The 18,468-nt window shown below is 37.7% G+C and overlaps 2 protein-coding genes and 1 long non-coding RNA gene across 3 annotated transcripts; all 3 read left to right on the top strand.

Moving 5' to 3' along the window:
• The first annotated feature begins 597 nt into the window (after nucleotides 1–597).
• Nucleotides 598–8,533, top strand: LOC145167557 (putative disease resistance RPP13-like protein 1). Its single transcript, XM_079086778.1, has 5 exons — nucleotides 598–3,006; nucleotides 6,014–7,484; nucleotides 7,744–7,875; nucleotides 8,002–8,066; nucleotides 8,165–8,533. Exons 1-2 carry the CDS (start codon nucleotides 645–647, stop codon nucleotides 7,456–7,458), a joined length of 3,807 nt encoding a protein of 1,268 aa, XP_078942904.1. The 5' UTR covers nucleotides 598–644; the 3' UTR covers nucleotides 7,459–7,484; nucleotides 7,744–7,875; nucleotides 8,002–8,066; nucleotides 8,165–8,533.
• Nucleotides 8,534–11,756: 3,223 nt separating this feature from the next.
• On the top strand, nucleotides 11,757–12,201 carry LOC145167558 (uncharacterized). The gene is made up of 2 exons (XR_013741231.1): nucleotides 11,757–11,844; nucleotides 11,954–12,201. It is a non-coding gene; the product is annotated as an uncharacterized LOC145167558 (long non-coding RNA).
• A 1,876-nt stretch (nucleotides 12,202–14,077) lies between these two features.
• On the top strand, nucleotides 14,078–18,128 carry LOC145167560 (putative disease resistance RPP13-like protein 1). The gene has a single exon (XM_079086779.1). It carries the CDS (start codon nucleotides 14,152–14,154, stop codon nucleotides 17,923–17,925), a length of 3,774 nt encoding a protein of 1,257 aa, XP_078942905.1. The 5' UTR covers nucleotides 14,078–14,151; the 3' UTR covers nucleotides 17,926–18,128.
• The last annotated feature ends 340 nt before the right edge of the window (nucleotides 18,129–18,468 follow it).

The following is an 18,468-nucleotide window of genomic DNA, read 5'->3' on the forward strand; positions in this document are numbered from 1 at the left end:
ATACATATGAGACCGTTAATAAAAGAAAAAATTAAAATGAAATAAACAAGTCGAGCTAGAATTATTATGTGCTTTTTATGATTACAAATTTACTTACCAATACATTATATAGGTATGATTCATTTGAAAAGACCAAGAAGACGGTTTCAGCTACTTGGAACGTGTAAAATCGTTATAAAACATGTCGTCCTACAGAATGACTGAAATTAGTCTAGAAAATGGTTGATTTCGAGAAGATAACATTATTGAACATATTTTGGTTTTTGGATATGTGGAAAAATGCTGATTATTAAAATTGTTTAAAATAAAAAATTACATACTCCCTGTTTATGTTGTCCAGGGGTCTATTCACATGTGCTGGCTGCTACTAGAAGGTGCAAATGAGTGTTCAAATTATTAAAGAGTTGTTAAACATTACCTACTGGTTACTCCCTTAATTCTATATTGTTGAGTAAATGAGTGATTAACTGCATTTTGGCTGCCAGCTAGGAGGTGGAAAAGATATTATCAAGTGTTGACCTGAACAATGACTAAAATCACTATAAAAAATGGCCTGAATCGTTCTTTTTCGTGAACTCATTTTATTCGCATCCCCACCATACATACATACCAAGTGTTCCCATTTTACCTGTCGACTATAAGCGATGGCTGAAATTGTTGTTTCTGCCTTCTTTTCGTTGTTCTTTGATAAACTGGCCTCTGAAGCCTTGAACAAGATTGCTCGTGCCAAGGGAATTGAGTCTGAGCTCAAGAAACTGAAGAGGTCACTAATCCAAATCAAAAATCTCCTTTATGATGCTTCTAGGAGGGAGCTAACTGATGAAGCTGTTAAAGAATGGCTGAATGGTCTCCAACATTTGGCTTATGACATAGACGATGTACTTGATGATCTTGCTACCCAAGCTATGGAAAGTCAGCTAACTGAGAAATCTGGATCCACCAGCAGCAAGGTAAGAAAGCTAATCCCAACTTGCTGCACAAATTTCTCATTAAGTTCTAGGATGCATGGCAAGTTAGATGATATAGGCACCAAATTAAAAGAACTGGTAGAGGCAAAAAATGATCTTGGTTTAAGTGTGATAATAAATGAAATGCCAAAAGTTAAAAGATATGAAGCCAGTTTGGTAGATGCACGTGCTATAGTTGGACGTGAAGGTGATAAGAAGGCATTGGTTCAAAAGTTGTTAGGGGGTAAAGATGAATCGTCTAGTCAAAACTTTAGCATCATCCCCATAGTTGGTATGGGTGGGGTAGGTAAAACAACTTTAGCTAGGCTTTTGTATCATCAAAAGGAAGTGAAGGATCACTTCTATTTCAGGGCTTGGGTTTGTGTTTCTGATGAGTTTGATGTTTTCAATATAAGCAAAGTGATTTATCAATCTGTGACTGGGGAAACTAAGGAATTCACAGATTTAAATTTGCTTCAAGAAGCACTTAGAGAGAAACTCAAGGAAAAACTATTTCTTATAGGGTTAGATGATGTATGGTCCGAAAGCTATGATGATTGGGATAAGTTAGTTGGCCCATTTCTTGTGGGGGCTCCTGGAAGTAGAGTTATCATGACAACTCGGAAAGAGCAGTTGCTTAGAAAATTGGGTTACGCTGATCTAGAGCACTTGCCGAATCTCTCACATGATGATGCTATGTGTTTATTTTCACAACATGCATTGGGTGTAGATAACTTTGATTCACATCCAACACTTAAACCCTATGGTGAAGGGTTTGTGAAAAAATGTGATGGCTTGCCATTAGCTTTAAGAGCACTTGGACGATTATTGAGGACGAAGAAAGATGAGGAAGAATGGAAGGTGTTGTTAAATAGTGAGATTTGGAGGTTAGGAAATAAAGATGAGATTATTCCGGCTCTTAGACTGAGCTACAATGATCTTTCTGCCTCTTTGAAGCAGTTGTTTGCATACTGCTCCTTGTTTCCCAAGGACTATGTGTTTGACAAGGAGGAGTTGATTATGTTATGGATGGCAGAAGGGTCTTTGCACCACTCCACTATAAGCAAGTCCATGAAACACTTGGGTCTTGAATATTTTGAGGAACTGTTGTCGAGGTCGTTTTTTCAACATTCATCTGATGACGGATCATTGTTTGTGATGCATGACCTCATTAATGACTTGGCCATGTCTGGAGATTTTTTTTTAAGGCTAGATGTTGGGATTAAGGAGTATGGTAGGAAGGAAGCATTGCAAAAGCACCGCCATATGTCATTTGTGTTTGAGGATTACATGGTTTACGAAAGGTTTGAGCCACTCAAAGGAGCTAAAAGTTTGAGAACATTTTTAGCATTGTCTGTTGAGAGGGTAGGATGGTGGAAAACATTTTACTTATCAAACAAGGTCCTGAATGACTTACTTCAGGAGTTACCATTGTTAAGAGTCCTAAGTTTGAGTGATCTTAGCATAACCGAGGTACCAGAAGTCGTTGGTAGTATGAAGCACCTGCGGTATCTTAATCTATCTCGAACTAGAATTACCTATATACCAGAAAATGTCTGCAATCTTTGTAATTTACAGACGCTAATTGTTTCTGGCTGTGATAGTTTGGAAAAATTGCCTGAGAGCTTCTCAAAGCTTAAAAATTTGCAGCATTTTGACATGAGCGGTAGTTGGATGTTGGAGAAGATGCCCTTAGGGATTGGTGAGTTGAAAAGTATACAAACTCTCTCCTGTGACATTCGCTTACCAATAACCGAGCTTAAGAAATTGCAAAAACTCCATGGGAGAGTACGTATTGTGGGGCTGGCCGGCAATGTGCAGAATGCAATGGATGCACGTGAGGTGAAATTATCACAAAAGAGGCTTACTGAGTTAGTGTTGGATTGGGGTGATGAGTTTAATGTTCTTCGAAGGGAAACACTTGAAAAACAGGTCCTCAATGAGCTGGAGCCTAATAATGGTACTCTAGAAAAACTCAGAATGAATTCATATAGAGGTACAGAGTTTCCAAATTGGGTTGGGGATCCCTCATTTCGTCTGCTGACTGAGGTGTCGATATATTATTGTTGAGTGTGAAGCCATTGGGTTAGTCAAAAGAAGTGGCAGGAAACAAGGACTCTCATGTGAACATGGAAAAATTGTTACGGCTGCAGAATTTCAACAATGGTGGCCTTATCAATTTCACATGTATGTGAATGGAAGAAAAAACTTACGACTCAAAATATTATAAATAGGCTTCTTCCTTTCATTTGTAAAACTTGTATCTAGTGTAACAAAGAAAGAGTGCAGATTAGCACCAAGAAATATAAACTCCTAGTTACCGGTGGACGTAGGTCAGAGAAGGACCGAACCACGTTAAATCCCTCGTGTTCATCCTTGTGTTCTTGTTTTTTCGTGAGCTGTGTGTGTGTTTAGAGTCGTGTGTTAAGTGTCTCGATCCTAACAAGTGGTATCAGAGCAAGGTTTTAGCTCCAGAAGGTGATTTTCAGTTTTTTGGTCGAAATTTTTTTTCGTCAAAAACGATTTTGGTGTATACCGTTGGAAAGGTCTCGTTCCGAAGATTCCGAAAATATTTTTTTCTGAATTTTTCGACCACCGGAAGACGTCCAAATCGCCGGTCAAAGGTTAGCCGGAATAGTGACCGGAAAACCAGTTCGCCGGAGAAGACGACACTGTAGCGCCGGAGCCTTGCCGGAGAAGACGACACTGTACGCCGGAGACCTGCCGGAGAAGACGTCACTGTAGCGACACTGTAGCGTCACTGTAGCGTCCCTGTAGCAGATTTGAAAAATTGCAAGATAGGTCATTGTTCTTTCAGAAAATGGCAGAAAGCAGTAAGCTTCAGATTGAGAAGTTTGATGGGAAAGATTTTGGTTGGTGGAAGATGCAAATTGAAGATTTGCTCGTACAGAAAGACTTGGACGCAGTTTTAGGTGAAAAACCGGAGGCAATGACACAGGCAAACTGGGAGACTTTGGATAAGAAGGCCAAGGCATTTATTAGACTGACGTTGTCAAAGGATGTTGCCTTCAATATTTTGAAGGAGACCTCGGCAAAGGGAATCATGGAGGCATTGTCTAATATGTACGAGAAGCCGTCGGCAGCAAATAAAGTCTTCCTGATTCGGGAACTAGTCAACACGAGGATGAGGGAAGGAAGTTCAGTTACAGTACACATCAACAATTTGAACTCGATTTTATCCAGACATGGGTCAGTGGGAATAAAATTTGAGGACGAAGTTCAAGCTTTACTACTGTTATCATCATTACCTGACAGTTGGTCCGGAACAGTTACAGCCGTTACTAGTTCCGCAGGATCGAAAGAGCTCACTTTTGAGGGAATTCGGGATTTAATTCTAGGCGAAGACGTCAGACGAAGAAATTCCGGGGAATCATCAAGTGAACAATTGAATGCGGTCAGAGGTAGAAGAAATAACAGAGGTAGTGGAAGCGGGAACAGGAGAAGGAGTCACTCGAGGGCTCGAAATGATGTGACTTGTTGGAACTGGAAAGAGGTTGGACATTTCAGGAATCAATGTCCAAAAGACAAGAAAGAAGTTAACGTTGCAGTAGACCATTCAGATGATGATGTTTTGATCTGTAGTGTGGAGAGCAATGTGGATTCCTGGGTTATGGATTCGAGTGCTTCATTTCACGCTACCCACAGCCGTGAAGCACTGCGGAATCTGATAGAAGGGGATTTTGGTAAGGTAAGACTGGCGAACGATGAGGTTCTTGATGTGACGAGCATAGGTGACTTAGATCTGAAGACTCCAGTCGGTCCATGGAATTTGAAGGATGTCCGGGTAATTCCAAGTCTGAAGAAACAATTGATTTCTGTTGGGCAGTTGGATGAACAGGGACACGAGGTTAAGTTCAGGAATGGGCAGTGGAAGGTTGTCAAAGGAAATCTTGTAATAGCTCGTGGACATAAGAGGGGTTCATTATATATGGTCAGATTACCATCTGAGGGAGTAACCGTCCCAGTTCAGAAGAAAAACAAAATCTGGTTCATAGAGTCTCGTGGACAGAAGAAGGTTTGCTTTGCAGATGGCAAACCCAGAGTCACAGGTCAGATTCAGGTTGAACGTGTTTGGAACGGTTCAGAAAAACCAGTCAAGGGCATTCATAGCAGTGGGAGCAAGGGTTGTGCTTCAGCTAGAATACCCAGAACACAGTGGGTTAAGAGAACCAGTATTCCATCTGTAAAAGTCTCTCCAGATTATCTGCTTCACATGGAGAGTGTCGTTTGTTCTCTGGATGTTCCAGGATCGGGCAGTTCATTTCAGTGGGAGCCGATGGAGACAGAGAACAGGTCAGTGGCAGACTTAGCCATGACTGATGTGTTGGAGCTAACGAAAGCTTCAACTGGCCTTCAGGTTAATTGAAGAGAAGGCCAGGGTAACTAGGAAGGAGTTAAGATCAAATACAGATGCACAGTTGAAGCACAGGTGAAGATTGTTCCGTGGCTTCAAGTGGGAGATTGTTGAGTGTGAAGCCATTGGGTTAGTCAAAAGAAGTGGCAGGAAACAAGGACTCTCATGTGAACATGGAAAAATTGTTACGGCTGCAGAATTTCAACAATGGTGGCCTTATCAATTTCACATGTATGTGAATGGAAGAAAAAACTTACGACTCAAAATATTATAAATAGGCTTCTTCCTTTCATTTGTAAAACTTGTATCTAGTGTAACAAAGAAAGAGTGCAGATTATCACCAAGAAATATAAACTCCTAGTTACCGGTGGACGTAGGTCAGAGAAGGACCGAACCACGTTAAATCCCTCGTGTTCATCCTTGTGTTCTTGTTTTTTCGTGAGCTGTGTGTGTGTTTAGAGTCGTGTGTTAAGTGTCTCGATCCTAACAAGAGATACAAGTTTTACAAATACAGAATAATCTCTTATATAGAGATGGAAATCAGAAGTAGTCAAAAAACACAACTGGGTCTTCATTCAACAATTGTGGCTTCACAACTTCACATTGTTCCTGCCAATTTTGACCAGCTTTTCTGTGGATTCACACTCAACATTTCTGTGGATTCACACTCAACATTTCTGTGGATTCATACTCAACAATTATTGCCCTAAATGTACATCTCTACCAAGACTTGGGCAATTACCATCACTGAAGGATCTGTATATTGGTGGGATGAGTAAGGTGAAGGTTGTAGATTTGGAGTTACTTGGACCTGGTCGTGCATTCCCGTCATTAGAAAGTCTAAGTTTTAGAGATATGGAGGGCTGGGAGGAATGGTCAGCAAATAGTGGGGCGTTTCCTTGCCTTCAAGAGCTTCGTATTGAAGATTGTCCTAATCTGCTTCGGGTCTCGCTTGAAGCACTACCTTCCCTAAGGGTTCTGAAACTAAGCAAATGTGGTCATGGTGTATTGAAAAGCCTGGTTGATGTAGCTTCATCAATCACCAAGTTGGAAATAGATGATATTTCAGGGCTTACTGATGAACTGTGGAGAGGTGTTACAAAGTATCTTGGGGCGGTAGAAGAAATAAGCATCACAGGGTGTGATGACATAAACTACGTGTGGGAATCAGAAGCAGAGGCAAGCAAGGTTCTTGTGAATTTAAAAATGTTGGCTTTAAGAAAATGTGAAAATTTGGTGAGTTTAGGGGAGAAAGAGGAGGATAATTGTGGGAGTAGCCTAACATCTTTTAGGGAGTTGGGAGTATCGGATTGTAACAGCTTGAAGCATTGCAGTTGTCCTGATAGCATGGAGACTTTGGATATTTGGAATTGTGATTCAATTACATCCGTCTCCTTCCCAACAGGAGGAGGGCAGAAGCTCAAGTCACTTACCATCACCGATTGCAAGAAACTACTTGAAAAGGAGTTGGGAGGAAGAGAGAAGTCAAGAATGCTTATAAACTCAAAAATGCAGATGCTTGAATCAGTAGATATACGTAATTGGCCAAATCTGAAATCCATCAGTGAATTGAGTTGCTTCATTCACCTGAACAGTTTATATATATCAGAGTGTCCAAGTATGGATTCATTTCCTGACCATGAGTTGCCGAATCTCACTTCTTTAAAACATCTCAGGATAGAAAAGTGTACAAGAATGGATGCATCTTTTCCTCGTGGGCTTTGGCCTCCGAAACTATGTTTCCTTAATATAGGAGGGTTGAAGAAGCCCATCTCAGAGTGGGGCCTACAGAATTTCCCAACCTCACTTGACAACCTATTATTACATGGCGGGCCATATGATGATGTGAAAAAGTTTGATCAGTTGTCACATCTTTTTCCTTCATCTCTTACTATTCTTGGCATAGATGGATTTGAGAAACTAGAATCGGTTTCAACGGGACTCCAACACCTCACCTCCCTCCAACATCTCTTCATTGAGAACTGCCCAAAGACAATAGATTTACCAGAGAAATTGTTGCCTTCACTTCTGGCATTGAGAGTAGAAAGATGCGCAAATCTGAAAGAAAAGATTAGTAGAGGAGGCTCCTATTGGCCCCACATCTCCCTTATCCCCTGCTTCACGACAGACGAGTAAGGAGTAATTACAAGATTAACACGAAGGTACAGCCCTCTGTTTGTCTTGAACTTTTTTTTTCAGTTTCATTGTATATAACTTAAATAACTGATTTATTTAGCTCAGTCAAATAAATTTTAAAATATAATCTTAATACAATATGCATTTCCTTATATTTGTGAAAGTGTAACTGTTATGAACATAAATCTTACTTATGCTTTTAAGGTGTACATCTACAAAATTTTACCTTTAAATATCTTACTAATCCAGTTCAAATCTATTTTTTTCACTTTTCCACACTTACAGCCAAGCAATAAAAGATTAAAGGTCGATGGATGTAATGATTTTTGAAATGAAAGCATCAGAGGAAATAAAAGATCAAGCTGAAGATAGTTTACAAAGGAAGACATTTATATGGTGCTGCTTCTAGTTTACAAGGTTTGTTTCCATCTGACTGATAAACCCTTATGTGATATAAAACAAGACTTTATGGACAGTGATTTCCAATATTTACTTCATTTTTTCTTGTTCCAAATTTGTTTGAAATGGAATCTTGATGTATAGGTGACTCGGTCTCTTCACGACCTTGATGTTGCAAATTTGTTTTGCTTTTACAAAACTCTTTAAAGGTAAACATTTACCTCATTGTCAAATTGATTTCTTAATTTCTCATGTCAAACTTTTTATGAATTATTATAAGATTAATTTTCTGATATTTGTTTGCTAGACTAGATTGAACCCAAAGGGGGGTTGTGGTGATCCTATGAAGCTTTGTCAAGAATTATTAACACCACAATGGTTTCATCAGTAGTTTGCTGGAAAGACTGTTTGAGAGTTCGATTAAAAACATAACAAAAACAGAGAACTCCATCTGCTGTTCCAAAAAGTTGAAAACATAGTTCATGTCATTTTGACTTCCATTGAGTGTTGTAAATGAAAGATACTAAGGTTAGGGACTAGCCTACTATTTTCTTTGTATGTGGCATTTTTATGCACCGATTCTGTTCAGCTATGTTAGAATTATCTTTTTTGGTAGCTTCTAGGTCTTTATGAATGAAAAAAACATTCATTTTGTGTTAATTTCTGTTTTTCTTCATTTGAATTGTGTAGGTAAAATTTCGATTTCATTTTTTTTGTTTTGGGAAAATGACTTATAAGCCCAATGAAGTTTTCAAACCGTTCAGAAAACCCAATTTTGTTTTGTCTGTTCAAGAAAACCCAACAAACTTAACCTTTTGTCTAAAAAGTCCGACTAACTTACATTTTCGTTCACTTCTCATTTAGGGTCAATCAGCTAATGAAAGTCAACGAATGACATGGTTGATGATGTGTAATTAAATATCGAAAAATGACTTGTAAAACCAACGAAGTTTCAAAACCGTTCAAAAAACCCCAATCATGTTTTGTTTGTTGAAAAAAATCCAACGAACTTACGCTTTTGTTCAATTCTCATTAGAGGCAACCATATTCATTAGGTATATAACTAGTTGGCAAATGACATGACATTATATTTAATGACATTGAATAAACAGATTAGAATTGCCCTTTATATATCGATTTAGGGCTTGGAGAAGAGAAAAACAAACGACGTCTGTGTTCGATCTCTTGTAATAGCTACTTCTTATTCTTCCTCTCAATCGTTGATGTCCAACTCAAGATCTACAAAGAAGATATTTGATGATGCAAACTCTTGTGGATGTAGACGCCCTTTTCGGATTTGGACATCTAGAATGGAGGATCATCCAGAGATAATGTTTAGGGCTTGTTCGGATGGGTAAATGTAATTAAAAACTATGTCACTTAATATTATCAACAATAGTTGATTAGGTTAAGTTTTATCAAGTCTATGAGACCATTTTTTAATTACCTGCATATGATTCGCTTCTCAAGTACTTCTTCTTTACGTGGGGAAGATGGGGGGCACCATTTGATGTTTGTGCTTTATCTCAATTTCTTCTTTGTTACCTGCATTTTCCCAAAGAAATGATATCAAAAGCGTTGTGCTTTATCTCAATTTTGTAAATATATTTTATAAAATCGATTTCATGAATCAATCCTGGGAATCGAATAAAGAAGAAGAGGACCGGTGGTGATGGAAGAAAAAACGATCGATTGAAGACATTGAAGCGATCGATTGAAGATAGTTGAAGAGATCTGAGGATAAAAATATCAAGAAAAATTACCTAAAACTTTGAATCAACAATGCAATGAAATCGAACCGGAAGGTGAAGAAGGTGCGACTTCATCCAAGTTCTCATCATCATTTGAATCATTTAGGGATTTAAATCTGGGTTTTTCTATTGGGCGTTTTAGGGATGATGTGCTAGGGTTTTTCCAGGATGATGATGTAGGTAGGGTTCGAAATCAAGTTGAATAATTGGGGATTTATATAAATGACTGAAATGTGAAGCAGAGATTTTCATGTTGAAAATTTTGTGAATGAATAAGAAGATGATTATGGTGAAAAAGAAGGGAGGGAGAGAAAGGTAGGAGAAATGTAGAAATTGTGGATCAATTTCATGAGGTTTGACCACTCATCGTAGTTATCTTCCATCCCTAAAGTCACCGGTGTGGCGTCTTTTTTTCTTTGGAGCCACCGTCGTTTCCCTATTCTTTCCCTCGAGCCTCCATCTCAAATCTTTTCAATCTGTTTGACGTTTTGAGAGAGAGATTGAAATGGAGAAATGGAGATATTACTTGAACCAAAAATTTTTGAAAAAAGCCCTAGAGTGTGATAACTCATGGAATCCGCAGAGCTTCATTAAGCGAAACCATGGAAAAGAGAAAAGTAGAAACGAAGGAAGATGAGAACAAGGCAGGGTTTTCTAATTTGTGGGGATTCCGTTTCCCGCTTAGCTCTTAAAGGTTGAAAACGCGCGTTCCATTAAAATTTATAAAGCGACACCCTTAGACGACACGCATTTTATTGTAGGTGCCCTCCGTGTTTTTTTTTTGTTTAGACACTAATTTAAGGGCGCACAATAATGCGCGACATAAATCCTTAAATTTTTGAACAGATGACACTTTTTTAATGTCACTCTCTTTTGCGTAACATAAATCAATGAGTGCCGTGGTTTGTGCGTCGTAAAATGGTCTTCTTCTTGTAGTGGGAAGAAGAAGAAGTAGCTATTACAAGAGATAGACACAGACGTCGTATGTTTTTCTCTTCTCCAAGCCCTAAATCGATATATAAAGGGCAATTCTAATCTGTTTATTCCATGTCATTAAATATAATGTCATGTCATTTGCCAACTAGTTGTATTCCTAATGAATCTGGTTGCCTCTAAGGAGAATTGAACAAAAGCTTAAGTTCGTTGGGTTTTTTTCTACAAACAAAACATGATTAGGGTTTTTTGAACAGTTTTGAAACTTTGTTGGTCTTACAAGTCATTTTCCAATATTTAATTACATGTCATCAGCCATGTCATTCGTTGACTTTCATTATCCGGTTGACCCTAAATGAAAAGTATAAGTTAGTTGGGTTTTTATAAACAAAAGGTTAAGTTCGTTGGGTTTTCTTGAACAGACAAAACATAATTGGGGTTTTTTGAACGATTTGAAAACTTCGTTGGACTTGTAATTCATTTTCCCTTTTGTTTTCCAGGTACCAATGCCGAGATGATTGAACAAGTTGCAATTAAGCTTGTGACTATTGTAATGTCGTTATAACTTTTGTTAATAAGTTTGTTGGAATCTGATATTAGAATGTTGCAATTTCTAGGGTTATTGAAAGAGATGAGCTAATTGTTTTGATAGAAATTGGGATGTTTATACATTTTAGGAAAGATGACGTGTCATGCAAGCATTCATTACTCACTAGTTGTTAATTTTAAAGGAGGAAGGAAGTAGCCGCCATAATATGTTTTACATGTATAGCTTCAAGGCGCTGGGTGTTGATTGGCATTACTTTATCATCTTGCTTTAATAATTAAGCTGTAACTTTGTTATGTGTTTTTTTATATTTAACTATTTTACTTGGTTACCTGCTTCTTAAAGCTCCATATCTTTGATGAGCATGAACAACAGCGAATATCATATAACAAGAGAAAAGGTAAAAATCATCTTCTGATTATACTAGAATCAATGTATCATAACCTTTTTTTTTTTTTGAAAACTCACAATCTTTATTGTTTTATAGTTTTTGTAGGCATTAAATCAAGTTGTAGGAATAGACCGGAATTGTGACTTCATAAAGGTTAGTTAGAGATTCTTTTTATTTTAAAGGGTATATAGCTTTTCTACAAAGGACTTGATTGTTTTTTTGTGATCAGCTAATGTTGCATTCTGATTTCATGAAGATCAGTTTTCTTTTTATATGTAGCATCCATTCAGTCATTCAAACTGGGCTCAGTCTCTTGATAACCTTGATGTTGCAAACTTATTTTGCTTTTCCAAAACATTTTAAAGGTATACATTTATCTCATTGTCAAACTGATTACGTAATTTCTAAACGCAAAACTCAATAGAAATAAAAATTATTATATGATTTATTTTCTGATATTTACTTTTTTTGTAGACTTGATTCAAACCAAAGAGAAATAGAAGTTTTGGTGTTCATCAAGAGACATCCTATGAAGCATGGTTGTTTGTTTTATCTAGAAATACTAGCGTTTGAGAGTTAGATTGTAAACAGAACAAAAGCAGAGGACTCCATCTGCTGTTCCAAGAAGTTTAAATCAGGGTAAATGTAACTTTGACTTTCGTTGGTAGATGTATAACATTAGTAACTCATTATGCTTTCTTTGAGCAAACTAACTTCCATAATTCCAAATAGTATTTGATTGACACCTAATGAAACTACCATTGTAAGTCTACTGTGAACACCAGACTTTTTAATTGAGAGTAATGTCCTTTAGGGACTTCCACCTCCAAAATGATAATCCTATTCAAGGAGTTTAGCATTCTAGTGAAAGACTAGATTATGCTGATAGCAATGCAACAATATAATCATAAAGCATGTATATCATTAGAAAATTTGTGCCTCAGGAATCTAATATTCTATATTGTTAACCGGCTTGAAATAGGAGGGTTGAAGAAGCCCATCTCAGAGTGGGGCCCACAGAATTTTCCCAACCAAACTTGATAACCTAAAATTATATGGCGGACCATGTGACTATGTGAAAAACTTTGATCAATTGTCACATCTTCTTCCTTCATCTTTTACTATTTGAGAAACTGGAATAGTTTTCAACCGGAATCCAACTCCTCACCTCCCTCCAACATAAAAAAGATGAATGCATTAAAATCAAGAATCATTTTGATAATGTATAGCCTAATAGCGACCATGTGACAATGCCAATTAATATGTTTATCTGGTGACTCATTTGATCCAGGACTAATACTAAGTAAATCAATTAAGATTAAGCGGATGGGCTTTCATTAAATAGGTCGGTTATGACATTTTTAAATATGATACTTTGTTATATTTGTTAAATGCTTGTGAATACAATTCTTATTGACCCTTTATCTTAGGATTGACCCTAGAATTTTCATTATTTGTTAAAGTTTTACTTTTTAGATCTTTGAAATCATGAATCACTTCACACAAGATCTTTAAAATGATTTGATCAATTTATTAATAGGTATCTACGACTTTACCCATTTGAAAATGATGATTAATATGTTATTTATTTGTTTATTTCGATGACCCATTTAACGAAGGATTAATACTAACTAAGCACATTACAAACTATTGAAAGTCAAATGCTATCTCCAGTTTGAGAATTAGGCTGACTGAAAATAGTACAAAAACAGAGGATACCATCTCTTATTGCAAAAAATTGAAATCACAACACCTTGTATTCTTTGCCGTATAACTTTTAACTTTCGTTGATAACCGGATAACTTTAGTAATTCATCATGATTTCTGAAATTTGATACCCTGCACACAAAACAGAGTTTGTTAAAACCCTTATATTTTATCATCAAAATAAATAAATAACCAAAAAAAAACATATTAATAAGGGTAAGATGGTATTTTCAATGAAGCAGGGACCACGGGTGTAAAAAATACAAACCACAGGTACCAACCATCTAAAAAATCCAATACTAATACCAAAAGCGTGAATTAGGTCAACCAAAGGGACCAAATATGAAATTTACTCTAAATCGAAATTTTGAACAATGACGATGAAATTTCCGTCTCCGCCGGCTTCAGTTCTTCGAGTCGTCACAGTAAACATCATGGAGGAGGAGATCAGACGGTGGAGGATTCTTGTCCGCAATGTTTATCTCTGTCGAAATGTAGCATGAATTGATGGCAGCCGGAATCAGAATCGTCGGAGTTGGTAACACTGGAGAAAAGCGGGATGTAGAAAGAGAAGAAGGCCATGAAGAATATATGATTTTTGTCCTCATGGGCTGACTGAGGAGTGGGTTCAGTTGTTCATCCTTTTTCTTTGATGGAAAGAATTATGGGTTCATCAGTTCATGGAATGTTTACATCGACAAAGAAGTTTCACTTTGCAATGTTTCGGTAAACAATTTTTAATCTCTTTATCTTTTCGTTAAACTCCTTAATTGCAACTTGCAACTTTGGGCCCACAAATTTGTGGTGGGCATTAATTTAATCCACATCTTTACTGTAAACAATAATTGAAATCGATCGTTAATCCAATTCGTCAACATCTCTTGATAATTGAAATAATTTTCTCTTTGCATCCATTTCATCCATATCCATACTATATTCTCTGCTCTTGCCATAAACAATAAACAATGGCTGAAATCGTTCTTTCTGCCTTGTTCACATTAGTCTTTGAAAAGCTGACCTCTGAAGCCTTGAAGAAGATCGCTCGCTCCAAGGGAATTGATTCAGAGCTTAAGAAATTGAAGAAGACATTAGACCAGATCCAAGATCTGCTTAACGATGCTTCTCAGAAGGAAGTAACTGATGAAGCTGTTAAAAGATGGCTGATTGATCTCCAGCAATTGGCTTACGACACTGATGACGTACTTGATGATATAGCAACAGAAGCTATTCATCGTGAGTTGACTGAGGAGGGTAGAGCCTCCACAATGGTAAGAAAGCTAATCCCAAGTTGTTGCACAAGTTTCTCACTAAGTAATAGGATGCATACCAGGTTAGATGATATTGCTGCTAAGTTACAAGAACTGGTAGAGGCAAAAAATAATCTTGGTTTAAGTGTGATAACATATGAAAAATCCAAAATTGAAAGAGATGAGGCGTCTTTGGTAGATGCAAGTGGTATCTTTGGACGTGAAGATGATAAGAAAAAATTGCTTCAGAAGCTGTTGGGGGGTAAAGATGAATCAAGTAGTCAAAACTTCAGCATTGTGCCCATAGTTGGTATGGGTGGGGTTGGTAAAACAACTCTAGCTAGGCTCTTGTATGATGACAAGGTAGTAAAGGATCACTTTGAACTCAGGGCTTGGGTTTGTGTTTCTGATGAGTTTAATGTCCTTAATATAAGCAAAGTTATTTATCAATCAGTGACCGGCGAAAACAAGGAATTTGCAGGTTTAAATCTGCTTCAAGAAGCTATCAAAGAGAAACTTCAGAACAAACTATTTCTAATAGTTTTAGATGACGTATGGTCTGAAAGCTATGGTGATTGGGAAAAATTGGTGGTCCCATTTCTTGTGGGGGCTTCTGGAAGTAGAATAATCATGACAACTCGGAAGGAGCAATTGCTCAAACAGCTGAGTTTTTCTCATCAAGACCCTCTGCAGCGTCTATCACAAGACGATTCTTTGTCTTTGTTTGCTCAACACGCATTGGGTGTAAATAACTTTGATTCACACCCAACACTAAGGCCACATGGGGAGCGGTTTGTGAAAAAATGTGGGGGATTGCCTTTGGCTTTAAGAATACTTGGGAGGTTATTGAGGACAAAAACAGACGAAGAAGAATGGAAATATCTGTTGGATAGTGAGATATGGGATTTAGGAAATGGAGATAAGATTGTTCCTGTTCTTAGACTAAGCTACAATGATCTTTCTGCCACCTTGAAGTTGTTGTTTGGGTACTGCTCCTTGTTCCCCAAGGACTATGAGTTTGACAAAGAGGAATTGGTTCTGCTGTGGATGGCAGAAGGGTTTTTGCACCACTCTGATGTAAGAAAGTCAATGCAACAGTGGGGTCACAAATGTTTTGAAGAGTTGCTGTCAAGGTCATTTTTTCAACATGCTCCTAATAACAAATCGTTGTTTGTGATGCATGACCTCCTGAATGACTTGGCCACATTTGTTGCTGGAGATTTTTTTTCAAGGTTAGACATTGAGATGAACCAGGAATTTAGGAAGGAAGTTTTGCAAAAACACCGACATATGTCACTTGTTTGTGAGGATTTCATGGTGTACAAAAGGTTCGAGCCATACAGGGGAGCTAAAAATTTGAGAACATTTTTAGCATTGTCTGTTAGGGTGGTAGAAGATTGGGTTAAATTTAACTTATCAAATAAGGTCCTGAGTGACTTACTTCAGGAGTTACCATTGTTAAGAGTCCTAAGTTTGAGTAATCTTAGCATAAGCGAGGTACCAGAAGTCATCGGTAGTATGAAGCACTTGCGGTATCTTAATCTATCTCGAACTTTAATCACACGTTTACCGGAAAATGTTTGCAGTCTTTACAATTTACAGACGCTGATTGTTTCTGACTGTCATAAATTGATTAAGTTGCCCGAGAGCTTCTCAAAGCTTAAAAATTTGCAGCATTTTGACATGAGGGGTAGTTGGAGGTTGGAGAAGATGCCCTTAGGGATTGGTGAGTTGAAAAGTCTTCAAACTCTCTTCAGTGACATTGGCGTAGCAATAACTGAGCTTGCTAATTTGCAAAATCTCCATGGGAAAGTTTGTATTCCGGGGCTGGGCAATGTGCAGAATGCAAAGGATGCACGTGAGGCGAACTTATCACAAAAGAGGTTTAGTGAGTTAGAGTTGAATTGGGGTTCCGAGTTTAATGTTTTCCGAAAGGGAACACTTGAAAAAGAGGTCCTCAATGAGTTGATGCCTCATAAAGGTACTCTAGAAAAACTCAGCATTGTGTCATATAGGGGTATAGAGTTCCCAAATTGGGTTGGTGATCCCTCCTTTCGTCGGTTGACTATAGTGTCAATAGATGGCTGTGAAGAATCAACCTCTCTACCAATGCTTGGGCAACTACCATCACTTAGGGATTTGTTTATTGGTAGGATGAGCAAGGTGAAGGTTGTAGGTTTGGAGTTACTTGGAACCGACCTTGCATTTCCTTCACTTGAAATCCTACGGTTTTGTAGAATGTCAGGGTGGGAGGAATGGTCAACAAATAGTTGGGCGTTTCCTTGCCTTCAAGAGCTTCGTATTGAAGATTGTCCTAATCTGGTCCGGGTCTCCCTTGAAGCAATACCTTCACTAAGGGTTCTGAAACTAAGAAAATGTGGTCATGGTGTCTTGAAAAGCCTGGTTGATATAGCTTTGTCAATCACCAAGTTGGAAATAGATGATATTTCAGGGCTTACTGATGAGCTGTGGAGAGATACGATAGGGTGTCTTGGGGCAGTTGAAGAAATAAGCATCCGTTCTTGTAATGAAATAAGATACTTGTGGGAATCAGAAGCAGAGGCAAGTAAGGTTCTTATGAATTTAAAGAAGTTGGATTTATGTGAATGTGAAAATTTGATGAGTTTAGGGGAGAAAGAAGAGGATAATATTAATAGTGGGAGCAGCCTAACATCTTTTAGGATCTTGAAAGTATCGGATTGTAACAGCTTGGAGCATTGCAGTTGTCCAGATAGCATTGAGGCTTTGGATATTGAAAGTTGTGATTCAATTACATCGGTCTCCTTCCCAACAGGAGGAGGGCAGAAGCTCAAGTCGCTTTCCATCACCGATTGCAAGAAACTATTGGAAAAGGAGTTCGTTGAATCTGAAATCAATATACATACTTGGCCAAATCTAAAATTGATCACTCCGTTGGGTTACTTCATTAACCTCATCAGGTTGACAATAATAGAGTGTCCAAGTATGGAGTCATTTCCTGACCATGAGTTGCCGAATCTCACCTCGTTATCACATCTGACAATTCAAAAGTGTGCAAGTATGGATGCATCCTTTCCTCGTGGGCTTTGGCCTCCGAAATTGTGTCGGCTTGAAATAGGAGGGTTGAAGAAGCCCATCTCAGAGTGGGACCCACAGAATTTTCCAACATCACTTTCTAACCTAAAATTATATGCCGGACCATATGATGACGTGAAAAAGTTTGATCAATTGTCACATCTTCTTCCTTCATCTCTTACTATTTTTGGCATAGATGGATTTGAGAAACTAGAATCAGTTTCAACGGGACTCCAACACCTCACCTCCCTCCAACGTCTCATCATTCAGAAGTGCCCAAAGACCATAGATCTACCAGAAAATTTGTTGCCTTCACTTCTGGTTTTGATAATACACGAATGCCCAAATCTGAAAGAAAGGTTCGGTAGAGGTGGCTCCTATTGGCCTCGCGTCTCCCTTATCCCCTGCTTCAAGATAGATGGATATTTCCATAATTAATATGAAGGCAAGCCCCACTCCTCAGAAACCTTTTATTACTAATGCATATATTAAATAACTAATTCAGCTCATTCAAACAAATTTTCTCAATATATTATATCGGTAAACCATACAAGTACGTATTTTCAAAAGTTCATTTGTGTCTCAATATTTGGTTTGTAACACGGACATGCTTACTGATTTCAGATTTTACCATTTCATTTTGTTGATGAATGTAATTAGGATTGTAACATGGAAAGGTCATGATGGAAACCAAAATGAATCAAAATGGTTAACAAGTTAAATACTTTGAAATTATAATGTACAAGCAAACAGTTTGAAATTCATATTATGAATACGTTCAAATCATGAATCGTTTTGATGATCTATCACTATCACCTAATACCAACCAGGGTTTGTACACATTTGAGAATGCCAATTAATATGTTGTCAATCAATGATGACTAGCTTCGATTTTTTTTTCGCTTTTCTCCACTCTCGATTCTTATATACTTTATTTGGAAAAACTAACTTCCATATTTACAAATTGTATTTGATTGACAC

Source organism: Lactuca virosa, chromosome 3, assembly GCF_052849685.1.
Source record: "Lactuca virosa cultivar CGN04683 chromosome 3, Lactuca_virosa_CGN04683_v6, whole genome shotgun sequence".
Lineage (NCBI taxonomy): Eukaryota > Viridiplantae > Streptophyta > Magnoliopsida > Asterales > Asteraceae > Lactuca > Lactuca virosa.